The following is a 20,437-nucleotide window of genomic DNA, read 5'->3' as shown; positions in this document are numbered from 1 at the left end:
AAAATCTTCAGTACCCCCTGAAGTTCTTCAAGTACCCCTAGGGGTACTAGTACTCCCATTTGAGAACCACTGAGTTAGACTAGCAACTTCAAATAGAGGATACTCAATCTGTGCTGTTATTTTGTTGCTACGTAAATGCAAATAAAAGAAAAAAAATGGTAATGAGCTGTTTCTCTATTACAAAAGCAGAAGAAGGCTCATCTGCACAACACAGCAGTGAAGAACAGCGAAAATTGGCATGACCAAAGTCAGTTTGCACTGACTTTGAAGTTACACTTTAAGAGTGATCAGTACTTACGAACCCAATTTATTCATACGCATTTTGTTTTAGTATTCTGTATCGCGACTGTTTGATAGTAAAATTGAAGCATTTGAATTCGGCCGGAATTTAACCTCTCCGCTGAGAGTAAATGCATAGACAAATGGTTGAAAAATGAGATTGTTTTTCTATTTTGTCAGCAACTCCACCTTGTTTTTGTGGTTGTTGTTGGGTTTTTTTTTTTTTTCCCAATGCTGCCACTTCGAGCAAAACTACCCTATTCACTCGCTTTCTTTACTGTGTTAAATATAAGCTGAGGAATGTGGAAGAAATAGCAGCAGTCGCGGTACACACACACACACAAACACACACCAAAAGAATGTGAGGAGGAAGCAGTAGTACCATGCTTTTCTCTGTGGGCTGAGTTGGATGTGGCCAGACAACAGTTGCTCCTATAAAAGAGCAAAAGAGCATGGGATAAGTGGTAAACAAGTGTCATCACATAGCGAACTTCCATTCAGGCATGAGTACACATTAGCTCATAAGTTGTAAGAGATGCAGAATGATTACATCTTACCAAAGAGGGACCTTCTCTTCTTTGTGTCCCAAGCAGTGCAACTGGTAAATCAAATCTTAGCTTTATTGGAACAATTTTTTCCAATAGGAAAAAATTGAAAACCAATAATTGGTCCACAGGTAAACAATCACCCCAATAAAGTTATTATTAAAGGTCCAGAAAATGTCTGAAGTGTAACATTTTAATGTTCTTAATGTTTACACAAGTGTAAAACTAATGTAATTGCTGCTAATGTTTAAACATTAAAAAAAGATCATAACTTTAAAATGACAATATTATTATACACTTTTTTTTTCACTAACAAGTAATGGGAGCGTATTATATAACAGTTTATTCATTTTTGATTTATGGTTGAAGTTTGCAAAAAACCTGACCTATAAAACAAAAGCAAATTACATTGTGTATTTACACAGCAGAATGCTGACGCAAACAATGGAATTTAATCTAAAGAAAGGTTGCTATCCTAAAACTAGTTTGTGAAGCTTATGAGACACTAAAGAAAGTCATCTTAAAAGATTAAAAAAAAAAACAAAAAAAAGTATAAGTATAAATAAGAGTCCAACACGATGAAAAGGCCTCGCAAACAGATGGACAAAATTCAATATTTTATGAATGAGCTAATCCGTGTCTGCTCACTGGCCGCACTGAGCTCGCACACACATGACATCATCACTCTGATGAGTCGTTTCGTCTTCAGACGAAAACAACATTGTTCCCTGCGTTGAGAAGAGCACGTTGAGGGGGCTCAGGTATCTGGTTAGGATATCTGGTGCGGTGGTCCGCACATGTCCTACTGGGAGGAAGTGACGGGGATGACCCAGGACGCACTGGAGAGACTGTCTCTCAAAAACATTACATGAGATATTTATAGAATCTTGTACTTGTGGTAAATCTTATACTAATAAATAATAACAAAGGGTTTATTCTTTATTTTGATTGATTGACATATCCACTAGAATTAAAGACAGAAGCCCAGTTATTTGATTAAGTCTTGTAAACTACTGAAGGACTTTTTCTGTCAGTTTGAAATGTCAGTCTGCATTTGAATGCACCACATTAGTGGCTGATGAATATGATTTGTCTTAATGATGGTCTGTTGATATTGGTAGCTTTGCGATGTGATGGCAATAAAAACTGAAGCTCAAGCTAGGCACTTTGCAACCCCAGCTACGAAGGCCAACTTCAAAATAAGAGTGTAGGGTGGCTATTGCATTGTTGTCCATCTATTATTTTGTGTGTTTAATGTTGGCCTTCACAAGACACCATTGGCATGTGGTGCCATGATGTTATATCTATGATATTTGATACTTCACAGAAAGATGTATGTGAATGTTGCCTCATTCATGTACGTAATAATTAAAATATGTACTCGTGCTTTATGACTGGATGAAATCGAAAGGGGCGCCGACTAGAATATAGAAAACCACTGTCAAGTGTTTGTGTAATAAGTCAAAATTTAGAATGACAGAGTCAGAGAGGTATTGTCATAACAGTATGTATCATATTGTGTTTTTTGTAACACACTGAACCGCATCAATGCAAGAGCGATTCCTAATGTTTTGATAGCATTAATCTCAAAATACTCTTGAAATGAAATCTTTAATTTAGCTGCCCTTAAGTGAAGTGTTTTGCATGTCGTAGTGTATTCTGTCGAAACATGAGGCATTTCCTGGTTGGAATGAGTCAGTCAATGCGTTTGTGTTTGTGAGTTATTTATGCCCACAGTGTGTACCTAATTATTGTGTCTATCTGCCCCCATGCAAGCACTCACACGTACACCATAGACACACATACTGTATGTACAGTGGCGAGCTGTGACACGTACTTAGTTACAGTATCTTAAGATCTGTGTATCTTTGTGCAGTCACAGTCTGCTTGTCATCACATGTTTCAAATACACAGGCACACACGTCAGGTTATGCAAACACAGCGCAGGTAACACACTCAATGATCCCTGAAGAACGCACGCTTGAAAATCTGAGCAAGGCTGAACTATTATGACGGTATTATTCAGATAATACATAGCACACCTGTCTTGTTCACAGGTGTAAAAAGGACAAATTTCAAAAGATTTACTTTGATGTGTTGAAAGCGGTACTAATGTGACCCAATAATTTGTTTTTGTAGAATCATTTTAAAAAATAAGCATGATATTGTAGCCGTTCAATGATAATTGTGTATGCCATCCTAAACTCACATAAAGCTGACTAGACTAGACTCTTATAATTTACATTATTATTGTGAAATAAAAATGTTATTCTTCTGAAATGTCACATTTTTCTCCAATGTGTGTGTGTGTGTGTAATATATATATATATATATATATATATATATATATATATATATATATATATATATATATATATATATATATATATATATATATATATATATATATATATATATATATATATATAATATTTTACAATTTGCATTTTTTTGTATTTTATTAATACATTCATCTTAAAAATGTGGCTTTTTCTTGTGTTGAAAGTACTTTATATACTTTTTTTCTTTTGCGCCTCTGTATTTATTCTTTGTTTAAACAAGTAAGGCTGTTGCAAATGGTTCAAGGCAAATGAAGTTTAAATTTCTTGCAGACAGTCAGAGCCGAGATTCAAAACGCTCTACCAGCTGAGCATCAGCATCCCTGAAATAATGATGCATCAAATGTACTTTTTTTCCAAACTAAATTGGATTAAACTAAGCATTGTTACAAGGCTTGTAAAATTTCCTTTACGATCATAAACATTAAAATTACTTCTTTTTTTTCATCCAATTCTCCCAAAATATGGTCAATATATAACAAGTTGTTGGCAGTTGACAATTGTCATTCTATTGTTTAAAAACAAACAAAAAACAACAATGGTCCATTAAAAATATTTCATGAATATAAAAGTGTATCTGTGTCTTCACAGGCTGAAAGAGATCAACATGAGCGAGTATGATGCCACTACCTATGAGAGGTTCTCCAGCGCTGTCAGAAGACAAGTTCAGTCCCTGCGCATTATCCTGGACACGTTGCAGGTTTGCTCGTCATGTATAACTTTTCTTACATACTACTGTATTTCTTAAGGGGGGAGTATTCTTGAACATTCATGTAAAACTTCATTTAAACCACTTCAACTTTTAAATAAATGAATAAAAACTTCACCGGCACAGACAGCAAAGGTTTTAAAAGACATTTACAGATTGATAGAGTAGGAAAGATAACTCCAGCAGTCAAGTGCTGTAGCCATTACTTGCATTGAGTGAGCAAGCCAAGGTCAGCAATAATAATGTGGCAAGCTAACATTAGAAAATGTAGACCAACCTCAGAACTGTGTATGCTAACCACTGGACCACGGTACCACCCTTATAAAGAATAGGTAAAGCTAAAGTTAGTTGCAAACTGCAGTGTCAGCTTTTCTCGCTGACTCGGATGGACAATGTAAGGTAAAGCTGTGATTTGAATAGTGACATTTTCCCTACATAAACGAGAAACGTAAGACAAAAGCCGATACAATGTATCTACAGATGACATATTGACAACTACCAACCGTAGAAAGCTGTTTTTAATACTCATGTGGAGCAGACCAACAATCCAATCGTAGCAAAACTTAGTTATCTTATTCTCAGAGTACAAGTCGACCTCACTTATAAGTTGACCCCCTACTTCAATATGAGGGTGAATTTTATAAAAACACGATTATTAGTCTACCCCTTACTTTATTGGTTATATAGATCATGGCTGTCCAATTAAAATACAAAGTGTGTTATTAAAATGACAAAATGAGGGTACTTTTAGAGGCATTTAACTAATTTTGCTACAATTAAATGATTTGAAGTTTCAGTGATTTATTTTTTGACACAGATGAATATTAATTTGTCGAAAAGCCCTAAAAGTTATCGTCATTATATGACACGCCAAATAGCTCCTCCCATTTAACTCCAGGACATCCTCTCCTTCCTACTTGTCATTTGTTCAAATACCCTTCTTACTCTTCCACGGGCAGTCATCTTCGGACCGGTCCAATTTGTTTGAAATGGATTTCTTCAGAAATGATTTGCTGATCATCTTACTTGGGATAGAATTCAAGTTTTCTTTATCCAAGTTATGTCTGTTGTGAGATCAGAGCGTGGAAGGTTGCCCTTCGCTGTCCCCCCCACCACCAGCCGACATCCAAGCCGGCTACAAGCACACGTCCACGGGCTGAAGGTGACAAGCCAAGCAGTATTTTCCGTTTCATAATGCGTCAAAATCTGTCAAAAAAAAATGAGCCACGCAACCTCAGTTCGGACAACAAAAACGCAATTAGGTGGTAAAATGTATTTTCGCGATGTTCTGTGGAAACATTCTAAAACGGATGCATACTCTATCAAATAAGAAGTATATATCATCATTTTAAGTCGTCTAAATGCCATGATATTACTTGTTTCGCATTAGAATTAATGTATTTCAAACAAAAAAGTGGTCTGTAAATGAGGAAAATTAGAAAAAAAACACTCGACTTGTACTCTGAGAAATACAGTATTTATCGACTGTTAACGAGAAAACTGGCTATTCAATATGAATTTTGCAAATCCGATTTTTCTCATCACCCACAGTGATAAACAGTTCCTCGCCCTATCAAGGCTTTAAAAATGTGGCGATTGAACTTTAGAGTGTCTTCAACAGGTTAAAAAAGTGGTACAGAGAAGATTGGAAGAGTCATAGAAAGGCATAAAAGAGGATGTCCTGGGAAATGTATTGGGGCAATTTATAGAACAAAACCTCAAACAAAACCTCTTGTGAATTTTGCCCTCCAGCTCTAAAGCCAGTCCTTAAGGTTGTTTTACTACTAATGCTACTCATATAACCAAAAAACATTGTTTTACTGGCACCTAAAATACACTTTAATCGCGCTGACATGTCTGTATTGCATTCAGGGAGTGATGTCATTTCATTGTTTTGACTTTGCTAGGGAGGTGTCGTTTAGGATTCGTGTGAGTACTCAAGTGCGTGTGCGTAGAGGTGTGTGTCACATAGGAATGATTACAGAGCAGCCATGCTAGCTCTATTATTCTCCCGTCCAGGTGTGAGGGTCTTTGTGCACGTTTGATTTTTTTTTTTTTTTTTTTTTCCCCCAGCCAGGTGTTTGCCACCATGTAAGGGGGTGCTTTGAATGTGAACAACAGTGCTTATTGTTTGTCCTTGTCACCGCGGGCTGTTAATATAAGGGAGATTACACGTGTGTGATGCCACTGAAGTCGTGTTATTTTTATCATACCTGTTGAGAGATTTAGCACACTCATGCACGCACCCACACACACATGCAGTATACACACACAATGAAGTATTCCTGGAAATCTTCAGCAATACATTGAGCATATGAAGTGCTTGAAGGAAAGCCCCTTCATTCTTTCAACATCCAGGAGATTATGCTACATCTATAAGCAGCCGGGACATAAAATGATCCAGCTCGCCCACGACCCTAGTGAGGTTAAACAGCAGAAGATTGATGTGGTTTGTTTTGTTACTTTTTATTGTACTCATTTGTAGACCCTTTTGCTTCAGTGAAAGCCAATGCTCAAATTCCACTTCTATGTTTATCTTTACCATTTGCCCTTTTGGCTGTCCGTGGTGCATTTTTGTGGTAGTCTTACGAAAAAAAAAAAGCAATTTTAAGAAACCGCCCGGAAGATGTCTATTTTCTACTAATTACAGTGTTTTTCATTTAAGAAATTGGATCTGGAACTCATCTCTTTATATTAAGACAAAACCTTTAGCAGTAAATCACTGCCTGGTTTTATTACTATTGTCAGTTGACTTTGCCTTTCTCTACCTAAGTATTTTTGCTGTCATCCCGGGAGCTTGGAAAGGAGTAAGAATATAAATTACAGTCATCATTTTTCAAAAGTGAAAGTAGCCAGAAAAGTAAATTTTCAAGTCAAGTGAGTTATATTAAGTTATTCACTGCCATTTATGGTAAAAGAAGTTAAAGATCCATTTTTACTAGGTTGGCACTGAATGAGTTAAGTACACAAACAAAATTAGTGCTGCACTGTTACTTTCCACCCGTGATGTTAATTATGAGGACGTTTTGCCCATTAGGTTTTTGTCACAGATGCATTCAATGTAGCCTTCAAGGGTTACTATTGCCAAGTGGAAAAAATGACTTTTTGTGTGCATGCGTGTGTGTGGCTGTGTGTGTATGCGTGTGTGTTTCAGGCTAAAGCCAAAGAGCGACAGTGGCTAAAGAACCAAGCCCTGGGAGAACTGGATGATGCAAAAATCATTGATGGTCTCACTGGTGAAAGAGCTATATATAAACGCAGAGGGGAACTGGATCCTGAGGTTACAATATTCATTTTCTTTTTTTTTTTTTGTCAACCACTCCACCACACCTTTAAACATACACACAATTATACGCGCACACACACAAATACACAGTCGACCTTCAGGTGTCAGTCGGTACATTCCAGTGGTATATGTCAGATTATTATATTCTGGCATTCTTCACGGGTGGCATGCATTCTGCTGTCATGCATACTCATTGAGGAATTATTCTGAGATAAATATACAACCATAATGTCATTGTGCATTGTTCTTCTGTGTTATTCCTTTCTATATTTTGAGCCCAAAAATGAACAAGTGCCCTGTGTTTTTATTGTGTGTCTGTGTGTGTGTGTGTGTGTGTGTGTGTCATTCATTCACAGCCTGGCACGCCACAGCAAAAGCCCAAGCGTCTGCGTGTGCTAGCCGATGTGTCAGGAAGTATGTACCGTTTTAACGGCGTGGATGGCCGCCTGGAGCGCTCCATGGAGGCTGTGTGTATGGTCATGGAGGCTCTGGAAAGCTATGAGCATAAGTTCAAGGTGAAGGTGGTCACACTACAACGTCCTGTTTTTTTATCAACATTGACTTTTGTTTGATTCATAGATGTGTATTTTTCCAACATTTTTTGTGACTGTGAACAAAAAAATCTAACATTTACTGTTTACTTTTAATGAAGAAACAATCAAATAAAAATTTAGGCATTTAAAGGGGTACTCATCCCACTGCCAAAGTCTTTCTCCACTCCTCATTGAGATAAAGGGGCAAAGCGACCTTGTCAGAATTGCCGCGATGTCAGACATGTCTGCTAGTCTAATGAAAGGACAAATGACCAAATTATGTTTATCCAAGTGTTTAACCAGAAGATGGCACTACACAAATTTTTTTGCCCCAAATTTAAGTTTTCAACAAACATGCAAACAAACAATAATCAGAGTATGTGGACAACAAAAGTAGACACTAGTGCTGGACAACAATATCGATATATCAATATATTGCGTTACAAAGTGACGCCATACGCGTATCGCAATATGACGGTTAATTTCCAATATATCGCGAATCGATTTTTAAACAACTTTCTTTTTTCTTTTTTTTTCTTTTTTTTTTTTTTTTTATCAATCCGCTGTGGAGTGCCTTTCGTATTATGATTTCTGTCAAATTATGAATCATTCCAAGCGCTTCAAAAACACCACAATAAATGTTACAGTATATTACCTTTCGAGTGAGGCCATGTTCCAAAGCAAACGTGGTGGCAGAGGAGGAGGGAAAACAGCAGAAAAAGAAAACTTTATGATATGAAAAGAACATTTGCTTCGTTTCAGGCTTTGTAGTCCTATCTCGAGCTTCCGCACAGTGTTCAAGTCATCCGAAGTCAGCTCCTGGATGTCATAGGTCTCCAGTCCTCGAGGGCCGCAAACCTGCATGTTTTCGATACAGCTCTGGTTAACACACTTGATTCAAATGATTAGGATCATTTTCAAGATCCTGCAGAGCTTGCTGATTAGCTAATAATTTGAGTCAGGTGTGTTTATGACAGAAGCATCAAAAACATGCATGATTGCGCCCCTTGAGGACTGGCGTTTGAGACCTATGCTGTACGTGTTCCTGAGAAGCGCAATAATATCCAAGCAGCGACATTAATGAGCAGTAGAATCTGATGTTGTGTTTATGTTAAATGGGAATTTTGAGATTTCAAGTTCTGTGATGTTTTATTTCGCTTTGATTCTTATAAACGCTAAATAATTTTCTTAATATGAAGAAAAAAAAACCTGTACAGATGCGACCGTATCTCGGTGTCACTGTATTTGATACATTCTAACAATGCTAAATTATAACAATAGATTTCTTCTTGGTTTGCGAGTGATCTGTTTCACAGATCAGTTTTGTTTACGGCTGAAGACCAAAAATGGCAGAAAAAGACAAGATTCTCAATATATCGTGATACGTGTCGCAATACGCCTTTGCTGTATCGTAGTATGTCACAATACACATTTAAGACCCGATACCCGGCACTAAGACACGCATATATTAAATTAAAAAAAAAGAACTTGATTTGGGGATAAAACTGTTTTGCTACTCAATTTAGGAGTACATGCAAGAAGGCGCAAAGAGGTACACGAAACATCAAACAGTGGAGATATACAAGGCTGTAATTGTGTTTTTTTGCAAATGAGCAGTTTCATTGTGTAGGAACAGCCCATTCGTAACATTTCATACTAGATACCGAACATAACATACTGAACTGAAATAGAAGACTTGAGGCAGCGATGCCAGGCTGACATGCTCTTATATAAGCTAGTTATGCTGGAAACCTGACAAGAATTTGGAAAGCATGTATATAGTACATTCAACGGGGCTGAAATACTCACTTGGGCATCGTATAGCAGCACACATCAGCCCGAATTCAGGATGGCGCTATTGCACCATTTATGTTCAAGAAAATAAATCTTATAATTTCTACCAGTGATAAATCTCATCTGTTTTCTTATCTTGACCACAGTACGACATAATGGGCCACTCGGGAGACGGCTATGACATTGAACTAGTCCGCGTGGACAAAGTCCCCAAGAACAATAAGGAGAGGCTAAAAGTTCTCAAGGTAGGTGGTTGTGGAACCGTTAATGCTCTGTCACTGCGATCTAGTCCTTGATTATTGTTTTGTTTTGTTTTGTTTTATTCAAATTGTTTTATTCTAATTGAAATGCTTTTTTTCCACAATTTTGTTGTATTGAAAGAAAATACTAAATCTGGTTCCCCGATTATCTCTTCCCGTTCGCCATACAGACTATGCATGCCCACTCCCAGTTCTGCATGAGCGGCGACCACACGCTAGAGGGTACAGCAGCCAGCATCAAGGAGCTGGCGCGAGAGGAAGCCGATGAGCATTTTGTGGTGGTGCTGAGCGACGCCAATCTGGAGCGATACGGCATCCGGCCTGAGCGCTTCGCCCGGGTCCTCACCTCGGACCCCCAGGTCAACGCCTTTGCCGTTTTCATCGGGTCGCTGGGTGATCAGGCTGAAAGGTGAGCAGGGGGTAAAATGAAAGATTATCGATTACATGTTGACCTGAGGGAAGGCTTGGAATTTTTGAATGGTCAAACTGGTGACACGTTTACAAATCATTAATTTATAAAGCAATCATCTACAACACATTTTCAAAGTTCAACCACTTTAACAAACACACTTTAAAGTTACAACCAAGGCTACCATTTTCACAGTTCCCACACTTTCAAATTGGGGTTGAAAAACCATCTAATTGGGGTTTTAAAAGGTAGCATTAGGCTTTAAATGTAGGGATTTAAATTAGGCTTTCAAGTTAGGTCTTGAATCGAGTTATAGTTAGTTAATTATTGGAAGTAGGATTTTTTTCCATGTTCCAATTTAAAGTAAAGATTGGAGTTTCAATTAAGTGTCCAGGGTTTCAAAATCGGCTACAGATTCAAAAGTATTTTAACCCTTTGAACCCAATGCATCCCACAGCTTTGGGAAAAATGGCATCCCGTCATTTAAACACAACAAGCCGGTGCTGGGCCCGCTGTCAACAAGCTAGCTTGTGTTATACAGTTTCTCGTGAATTAACAATCTAGTACAGTGGAAATAGATTGATAATATGTGTATATATGTGTGTTACTATAAATTACACTGATTACTATGTATATAATAATCACTTCTCTGGCATTTTTCTATTATTATTATTATTATTATTATTATTAATAATAATAATAATAATAATATAAAATACAGATGAGACCAAAAATCCCAGGGCCTGTAACCTAATCAATGGAAGTGGGAATTTTTTAAACTAATTTTTTAAACCCCGTATTTCCAAGTATCTTAGACTTATAAAGAAGTAATATATGCCTTTTTTTTGGGGTGGGGGGGGGGGGGGCGTCTTTAGTGAAAGGGTGAAACCGGATTTCAAGTAATGGTTTCAAATGAGGTTAATAAGTTTTTTTTCAATTGCCAAAGTGGAGTTTCAAATTCAGGTTTAAAATCAGGGTTTGAAATTGCAAACAGTTTGAAGGCATGACTTGGGATTTTAATTGAGTGACAAGTAAGAGTTGAGTTTTAAAGTAGTATTTTAAGGCCACTGTTAAGGTTGCAAGGCATAGGTGTTGAATTCCAGGCCTTAAGGGCCAATATCCTGCAAGTTTTCTGGTTTTCTCACACCTGATCACACCTGATTCGAATGATTAGTTTATTAGATTTTATTATTTATTAGTGTTTATTGCTCTGCAGGAGATTGAAAATGATCCTAATCATTTGCATCCGGTGTGTTTGAGAAAGAAGGCTCGAAAACATACAGGCCATTGGCCCTCGATGATTGGAGTTTGACAGCCTTGGCTTAGGGTTTTAAAATCATAGTTGGGGTTCCAAAACGGGGGTTTCAAGGGACTGCTTTGGTGTTCAAGTAAGGGTCTGTAGCTTGTGAATACGATTTTAAATTTGGGTTCCACCTTCGGGTTTAAATCAAGAGCTTGTTTTTCAGTGTCAGAACAAAAGTTGGGGTTTCGAACCTGAGTTAGGGTTTTCAAGACATCCAAAAAAACCACAAAAAGAAATACAGTGGCTTTCCTTTGTATCTTCACTTTCACTGTCAAAAGTCGCCAAACAGACTGAGCTTCCCCAAAGGATGCAGCTAGATGCACTCCGGCATGTGGACTGATAGCTGAGGAATGGTCACATCCAGAATGGGAAGAAGAAAACAAAGCTTTTTGTCTAATTGTCTAAATGTCAAGAAGAAAGATGTCCCCCATTAATGTTTACCATGAGCGCTTCCTCTTCTTTGTTGTTCACACAGAACACCGAAAGACGGATTGGACACGTTGTCTTCATCCATTCACTAAACAAATAATAGCGTCAAAGTGTTCAACATTTTTTTTTTTTTTTTTTAAATTTGGTGTCTTTTTTTGTGACAGGCTCCAAAGGACCCTTCCGGCTGGGAGATCTTTTGTTGCTATGGATACCAAGCAGATCCCCCAAATCCTACAGCAAATCTTCACTTCAACCATGCTTTCCAGCATCTGACAATGCCTCTGACTGATGCCACACACATGCCCGCACACACAAATTCTGGCTACTTTTATCTTTGCAACCCAAAAGTCAAATGGTCGGCTGGCGGAGCTTCTCTGGAATCAGCGAGGAATGCACCGTCTGAGTGAAGACTCTCTTGCGGGCGGCCGCCTTCATTCGAGCCCGGGGCGGCCGTGTCAACACGTTCAAGTCTTTTCTGCCCTGGATGATTGTCATCTCAATCTCACGAGGAATCTGAGATCTTATTTCATGGTCAGACCTCCCACTCTGTTCCTGTTAGTGTTACTGAGTCTCTTCGTCATTTGTGTGGCTCAAATCAACTTTTCAATATGTGGCACATCTTCACTGGCCTTTTTTATATTGGGGAAAAAAGTTGTTGGACTAATGGTTTAAGCCAATGCTTCTCAATTATATTTTGCCATGCGCCCCTCTAAGAAAGAGAAAACCTTTCGGGCCCCCCGCATTCGACACACTATAAGTAAGATTATTAGCTATAAAAACTGGAATAGTATGCCCCCTTTTTAACATGAGCAAAAGAAAAAAAGCAATATAAATCAACTTTCAACAACTGTTAATTACTTTTTATAGCGTTTATATGGGTTACAGTTTAGTCTAAAACTGAAAAAAAGCAAGGGCATCAAAGTGTCGGAAACTAAAAAAAAAATGACTTAGTTATTAATTTATTGCAATTATACTTTACATGACAAAACAAAGCATTTTTCCTGGGGTCACCCCCGCCCCCCCACACACACACACTATTTGAGAAGCATTGGTACAAGCTATTAACACAAAGAAATACTTTTCATATCAAACAGACAAATTGTCATGATAAAACTTAAGCTTGCTAGCAGTTTTTTGAGCATGTCACGTGTTGCTAGGCAGAGTTCATCTCAACCCACCTAGCCATCTATTTTCAACAGCGCTTGTCTTCATGAGGAGCATGGGGAAACAGGAGCCTACCAGAGCTTATTATGGATGAAAGGTGATGTACGCTTTGGACTGGTCACCAGTAAATCACAGGGCAAATAATAAGAAAGTGACCATACAATTTTATTTGATTTGACTTGATGAACTGTGTTTCTCTCATTTGAACATTTAAAGCAGAGCACAAATGAAACAATCAAAGATGCACATTTATATATACAGTATAATGTATTCAACTGTAAATAATAATTTCAGTAAAAGGACATTCAGTAATTGTAATAAACAATTGCCACATTGCTTTTTTCTCTGTAGTCGTCAATTAGCTGTAGTGTTATGTGTTTTTAAGTTTTGTCTTTCATAAAAAGTGTGTTTATGTCGTGATGTCTCAATTGCAGTCTTGGGTTTCAAAATGTTTCAAAACAAATGTGTCAGTTCTCTGTCCCACTTTCTTGACTCTTATATACATATCCATCCATTCATCCATTTTTTTTATAGCCGCTTATCCTTACAAGGGTCACAGGTTTGCAGGTGCCTATCCCAGCAGTCTAGGGACACTCTGAACTGGTTGCCAGCCAATCGCAGGGCAGAGAGGGACTACCAACTACTCACACACCCAATCACAGCTAAGGATGATTTAGAACGTCTAATACACCTGCCATGCATGTTTTTGGAGCGTGGGAGGAAGCTGGAGTGAACCCACGCAAGCGCGGGGAGAACATGCAAGCTCCACGCAAGGAGGATTTGAACTCACGACCTTGAACTGTGAGCAGACGTGATAACCACTCTTCCACAGAGCTGCGCTTATATACATCTCAATAAATGTTAATATTAATTAATAGTGTTAATTAAAAGTTCAATCATAGTATCATATTAATAGTTCAATTCACAAAGAAAACCATATTACTATATAAATATAGAGAGAGCGCTTCTTTAAAAAAACATTTTTGTATTTCTTGTGATCGTGAATGAGAATTTAAAAAAAAAAATTTAAATCCGGAAAAAGTTCTCTGTGTAGTGATACTCATTATAAGCATTTATTATCACCCAAAAACCTTGCTAATAAGAAATTTCCACAAAAAAAGGTTGAACCTTTAACCCCTCCCCCCCAATAAAAAAAAAACAAAATAAGTATATAATTTTCCCTTTAAATCCGCAAACACGTGAGTTTGTAGTTGCTGAAATGACATTGTGGGGGGGTTGTATTTTTCTTACAATTTCCTGGTAAATTCTTACATGAGCAACAAGGAACAAAACAATGTGAAATACTTAGTAACAAGTTTTTAACGTCATTTGAAAACGCTTCATCAGCTGCTTTTCTTCAGCGGTCCAGAGCGGGAGAACACAAACACCCACTCAGTCACCTTCCCCAACTGCTCGCTGAGAATCTTCCACAATGCGCCGGTGTTCTGCCCCGCAGTGACCTTTGGCCGGGCCGAGCCGGACCGGTAATTACACAGAGCTCCACTTTCTCCTTTTGCTTCCTGCACTAGATCATTTTATTGACATGAAGTGTTACACTTATTTGGGGAAAAGTCAGCCATGTGATGCCGCCTAGACGGGTGGCGGTGTCGCATGTGTTTACTTAAGAAGAGTCAGTTGTTTAAAAAAGAAATGTGAGCAACCTATTTCAAGGGCGATGCCATCGCGTCATTGTGGAGCCCGTAGCCTCGAAGACACATAAAAGGTGACCGTCTTCAGCACACGTTTGATTGATTGATGGCCGGTGTCACGGCAGCACAGCAGGCTGCGAAGGGGGGGTGTTCGAGGGGCATGGGAGCGGGGGGCGTATCGCTCCTCTTAGCCAAGCAGGGTGATTGATAGCCGGCTGTCAGTGTGCTGGAGTTCACACTGCAGGAATGTTACGACGTGGTCACAAGATTTCTCAACCATACGTGTATGCGTGTGTGCGTGTGTGTGTGTGTGTGTGTGCGCGCAGTCATGTGTCAAGAGTGCATGGGGTGTCGAGAAGGGAAATCAGCCCATCAAGCAGGGCAAGTTGCTGAGTCTGAGATGTTTTGTCTTTCTTTTGAAAAACATTTGTTTTTTCTTGATTGAACATGTTGAACATGTAGATATTTAAGAAAACTATTACTGCAGCACACATATTTACTTAAATCTTAAATGATTAAACCTTACAGTAACTGTACTGTTCTCCCTTCCCGTTCCCATCCCTTTGGCTGTAGTCTCATGGAGAGCCGCGGTTATTTTAGCGGCGCCCAGAAGTCTAATTAGAGTGAAGCCTGTAGCTAGTGAAACACGAATGCTGCACAACTTCGGGTATTTATTGGCAAAATGAAGTCGAGCCGCCTTGCAAGTAAAAGGAAAAATGACAGTTTTTCGACAAACAGCAGCCTGATGGACCTGGTTCCTCCCTGATGATTGATGTGGAAAACCGTCGAGGTTTTCGAGGACGTGTCGACCTCGAAGGAAACCCATTCCAATTCCGTTGAAATAAGACAATGTAGTGTGCATTTATTTTATAAGATGGTCTTGATTGAGTGACTGAAGTGAAGACTGTAAAATTCAGCCTTTGCTTTTGTTTTAATCTGTAGTGAGAAGTTTTTTTTTTTTTTTCAGAAGTTCATTTGTTTTATTTTTTTAATAAAATGACGAAGGTTTAATAATTTCTTCTGGGAGCAACGGATGAAGGTTTAATTGTTTATTTTTTGTAATGAATGTGATGCTAGGGGTTTAATTCTTTTAGGGGAGGTTCAATTTTTGTTGGCTATCAATTGAAGTGAAGATGGAAGTGCAGTTAATAATTGGCTGATGGAGCGACTGGACGACATTTCCAGTTTGGCTAAACTTCCAAAAATGACAGCCCAACAACTGTGCAAGGGGGTCCACGGTAGAGACAAACTGGAAAAAAACGTGAATCACCCACCTTTTAATTTGACAAAACTTGGATTCACAGTTACAACTGTTTAATTTTCAAGTAATGTTTAAACAACTTTAAGTGCTTTTCACACAGCAAGTAAATTTCTTTCAGTTGGAATTACCATTGGACCATAATTACGGGACCAAGATGACACTAAACTGCTTTTACGAGCCTTCAAAAAGGAATGCCCCCAAAATGTTGCGATTTGTAATTTTGCTGTTCAGATTCTGCACAGCAAAGTTTGATAACAAGTAGTGAAACTCTTAACAGTACAGTTAGGCATGCACTGAATTTTTTCAAGAGCTCAAAGGAAGTTGACCTGTAAAGGTCACAGTGCTTTTTTTGGTTCATCCTGAAATTTAACACATGCATGTACTGTACGTTCAGGTTGTATGTATAGTAACATACATTAAACTTGTGCATATCCAATCTCATCCACACACAAAATATAAACAGCTCTTTATCCCTTCTGTTGCAATAGCCTGTTAGCAAACACCTGACGTCACATCTTAATTAACTTGAGAGGAGCCTCGTGAACTGGCTCACTGTTAGAGCCAAAAGAACCCGACACTTAGAAATGCGGACTAGAGACGTGGTGGCCGCGGCTTTTTTGGACCGTTTGGTGAGAGACATGTTAGGGCAAAGATGTGATTACAAGACCTGTTCTTCATCACATCACCTGTGATTAATGGCAGTGTGTTGCAGGAGCTACTTTTCACTGATATATCAGTGCCTATATATCAATGGCCTGTCAGATCAGAGTAAAGCACAGAATGGACAAACGAGTAACTGGACACTTGCATTCACCTACACCACAGGTATCAAAGCCAAGGCCCAGGGGCCAGATCTGGCCCGCCACATCGTTTAATGTGGCCAGCAAAATGCTAATTATGACTTCAAGTTTCTGGCTAAAATTTTAAATTTGCAAGTCGTCTTCAATTTCTACACTTTTTTTCGTTACCGATACCACTTTGAATAGTTCTTAGCCGCATCAGATTTCAACATGTGTAAATGTGTGGTGCTCATACTTAAAATTTATTTGACTTCACAGTCACAATGACCCTCCGACGGAAACTGTTACTAAAATGTGGCCCATAAGAAAAAATGAATTTGACACTCCTGACCTACAGAATCATAGTGTGAATGTATCCATTCACATAAGCATTTTCAATTAGAAAAGAGTAGGACTAAAAAAAAACAATCAAAACATTTTTCTTGTCTTCTTCAAGTGTTGCATGAGGCGCAGTCTTAATATGCACAGTAGTGAGCTAAATTGAGTTTTGTTTTTTTTTGCAGACCTGTGCAAGATTTTAACGGCCTTTAATGGCCACCGAGGACAGGAACACAACCAACTTGTTTCACCACCTATCGAAAAAAGCTCCTCTCATTCCCTGTAAACGTGGTGCACAGAAGGCACGCTGACAGCCCCTGACATGGCAGAAGAATAAACTGATTAGTTCATGTCCTGTGGCAGGTCGAGGCACGTAAAGTAGATTCATAAAGAACCACAAGCAGACCTCCACGCCTTCGAAAGCCGTAGTATTTCCCTTGGGAAGATTTTTTTTGTTTTTTTTTAATATACAGCATGCTAAAGATGATATTAATAATTTGTTCAATTTATACATTTCTGCAGTGATTCAGAGATTCAGAATTCCATGCATGTTATTTTCATAAAATTCCATGACATCCATCATATGTCTAGGACTTTGTCTTCCTAAACCTCACTAAAATTTAACAAAATCATGTTATACCTCCCAATGCCAATAGTGAAAAAATAAAGTGTAGTCTTCTTTCAGCCAACAAAATGTCAGGTGCGCTTTCCCCATGACAAAGGAAGCATCATCGGTATGCAGGAATGCAAGATCAGTCAAAATCCCAAGGGATTAAATTGAGGGTTGCACACGGGTTTGGAAAACGTATTGTTCAGTAAAATCTCAGATTACAAACCCAAATGGCCTTGTTTGCCCTTTTGTAATCAAATGTTCATAAATCAAGGTAAAGTTTCCCATTGAAACGAATTGGAATGTAATAAATCCGTTCCCCAAACACTCAATTAGTGACATATTTTAAAACTTTTTCCATATATAAGGTGCACCGGATTATAAGGCACACCCTCAATTAATGACAATTTTTAAAACTTTTTCAATCACAATATAGTAATACTCAAAGTAATAACAATAATAACTCAAATAAGAACTCTAAACTCTGAAAAGCATAATAACTCAATGTCAATATGACCAACCTTGCTCAACTGTAAACAAACAAAAGAAACAGGTAAATCTTACTTTATCAGTTCATTACCAATCTACCAATCCCAATCACAATATTGATCCGCATATAAGGCGCACCTGATTATAAGGCGCACCATCAGCTTTTTTTTTTTTTTGGAAGGCTTTTAGGTGCGCCTTATAGTGCGGAAAATACGGTAGTACAGTGAGTGCTACTTATATATAATAGACATGTATGCAATTAAATAAAATCATAAATAAAAAATATAGAAAGGATTGATTTTCCTTTGAGCGACGTGATGAGCTTGTTATGGCAAATTTTATAGTGAGGTTAGCATAGCATAGACTGACTGCCATGTTTGAGGTGTCATATGGCGAAAAAAATGGTATAAAGAGGGGACAAAAAAATGTTGCGTCCACGTTGTAGGATGAAAAAGGCAGGGACATCGTAAACTGGGGTCAACAGTACTTACTTTTTTATTGTTTTTGTCATTGTATTTATAAAAGTAAATGTATTGCAGTATGGAAACAGGAGAAAACACATTTCTATGGAGAAATTAAACAGTTTAAAAAACACATCTGGTTCTTCCTCATTATCTTTGACTAACAAGGGGAAAGGGGTGTCGACCTCAGCTCTTACAGTGAAAAGTGTCTTGTTCCCTAACAACAAGGGATAATTCTGCCTCCAGTGTTTTTGTTTGTTCCGATTTGGCACAGCAATCCTAGGAAACTTTGACAAAAAAGAGAACAAAGTGAGTCATCATATCAAGAAAATTACATTGCTACACATTTCATTCTATCAACGTTATATTTGAATGTATTGCCCTGCCCAATTACCAGCAAGCGCCTTCTCATGTGACAGTCTAATATGGTGCACAACAACAAAAGGTGCAAAATTAACCTAAGTGTTTATTATATTTTTTTGTCTGAAGTGAGAGGTTTTCATAAACTTATGCACACACGCATGATTGCATAAAAGATTTCTGTAAGGACTATATCAACAAATGCCTTGAGACATGTGGACCTTCCCAGACAATTGACCTAAGAAGTCAAGGCTACCTCCTGATTGGTTATGTCATTAACAGTCCTCTTTAGCCCCGTTCACTCTTTTTTTCCTTCATGATGCAATGCGTCTCCATTACTAATGCTTCCATGCGCCAAACTAGTCGGAAAATGTGAGTCGTCACGCTGTGGTCAGCAGAACACACTTGCAATGACGGCTGTTGTCCTTGACTACTGATAAACATTATTTGCTTGCGGATTTACATTATATCTACTGTCCACTTATATGGAAACAAATATCCGCAATCTTCATTTAAAGAGTTCAAAGACAGATGTATAAAAATCACAAAATTTTTCATAAGTTTGATTTATAATACGCTGACAAGAAAATCATGACTCCTTAGCTCCAATTCGTTGTAATTTTGGCTTGTGGTGCAGTTTTTCTTTTTTTTTTTTGCAGCCAGTCTTCTATTTTGAACATACATAGGCACATTTTGATTTATAGGCAGGGTAGGCGAGGCATGCATGCAGATCCTCGTGTGTAGGAGGACAACAAGATCTCTTGGCACTCCCGGCACCTACATCTATTCAAGTCATGTGGACTTTATTTATAGCATTCAGAATGACAAAATTCGCTTAAACAGACACTGCTGGGAATTGAACCGACAGTAACATGCCAAAGTGTTTTTGTCACTCATCCAACAAGGAAAGCGATGACAGAAACTATCAACTACTACTATGACTACTACTGCCATTAGTTCTACTACTATGTGTCTACTAATATTAATCCTGAAAATATGGGCAACATTATTTATCAAAATTTAAATGTGTATTCACACCTTTTTACTTTCAATATGAGAACATTAATTATTAAGTTATGACAGATTTTATGTATTTGTTTATACAGTATATTTAAAACATCATCAAAACCTGTGAGACTTTGGCTTAGTGAGCATCAAAAGAATTGTTGTGAGTGCAAAATAGGCATGGGCCAATTGTAATTGACAAAAAAAATTATTCTCATGTTTAAATTGTTACCAAGTCGCAGGGTACCATCCAGTGAGCTACTTTTGATATACGTGGGTGGGACTAACTAGCTGCCATTTGCACCACATTCATTCATTCATTCATTCATTCATTCATTCATTCATTCAATAGTTTTTCATTTTGTTTATGTTCTTTGTAATTTCAAACTTCACACATTCTGTATGCTGATTAAATGCCTTTTATGCTTGAAATG

The 20,437-nt window shown here is 38.0% G+C and overlaps 1 protein-coding gene across 2 annotated transcripts in view; it reads left to right on the top strand.

The window, feature by feature from the left end:
• The window catches only part of LOC148423122 (von Willebrand factor A domain-containing protein 8-like), a 66,107-nt gene extending 52,721 nt beyond the window's left edge, over window positions 1-13,386 (top strand). For both annotated transcript variants that reach the window (XM_088415604.1, XM_088415603.1), the window contains exons 40-45: window positions 3,755-3,863; window positions 7,027-7,152; window positions 7,515-7,673; window positions 9,632-9,730; window positions 9,916-10,154; window positions 12,051-13,386. In XM_088415604.1, the coding sequence (XP_088271730.1) occupies window positions 3,755-3,863; window positions 7,027-7,152; window positions 7,515-7,673; window positions 9,632-9,730; window positions 9,916-10,154; window positions 12,051-12,159 (841 nt within the window). In that variant the 3' untranslated portion in view covers window positions 12,160-13,386. The remainder of the gene's footprint in view (window positions 1-3,754; window positions 3,864-7,026; window positions 7,153-7,514; window positions 7,674-9,631; window positions 9,731-9,915; window positions 10,155-12,050) is intronic.
• The last annotated feature ends 7,051 nt before the right edge of the window (window positions 13,387-20,437 follow it).

Source organism: Hippichthys cyanospilos, chromosome 5 (genome assembly GCF_059441005.1).
Source record: "Hippichthys cyanospilos isolate Australia breed blue-spotted pipefish chromosome 5, RoL_Hcya_1.0, whole genome shotgun sequence".
NCBI lineage: Eukaryota > Metazoa > Chordata > Actinopteri > Syngnathiformes > Syngnathidae > Hippichthys > Hippichthys cyanospilos.
The sequence above is the reverse complement of the archived record's forward strand: the minus strand, read 5'-3'. Positions and strand labels throughout refer to the sequence as shown.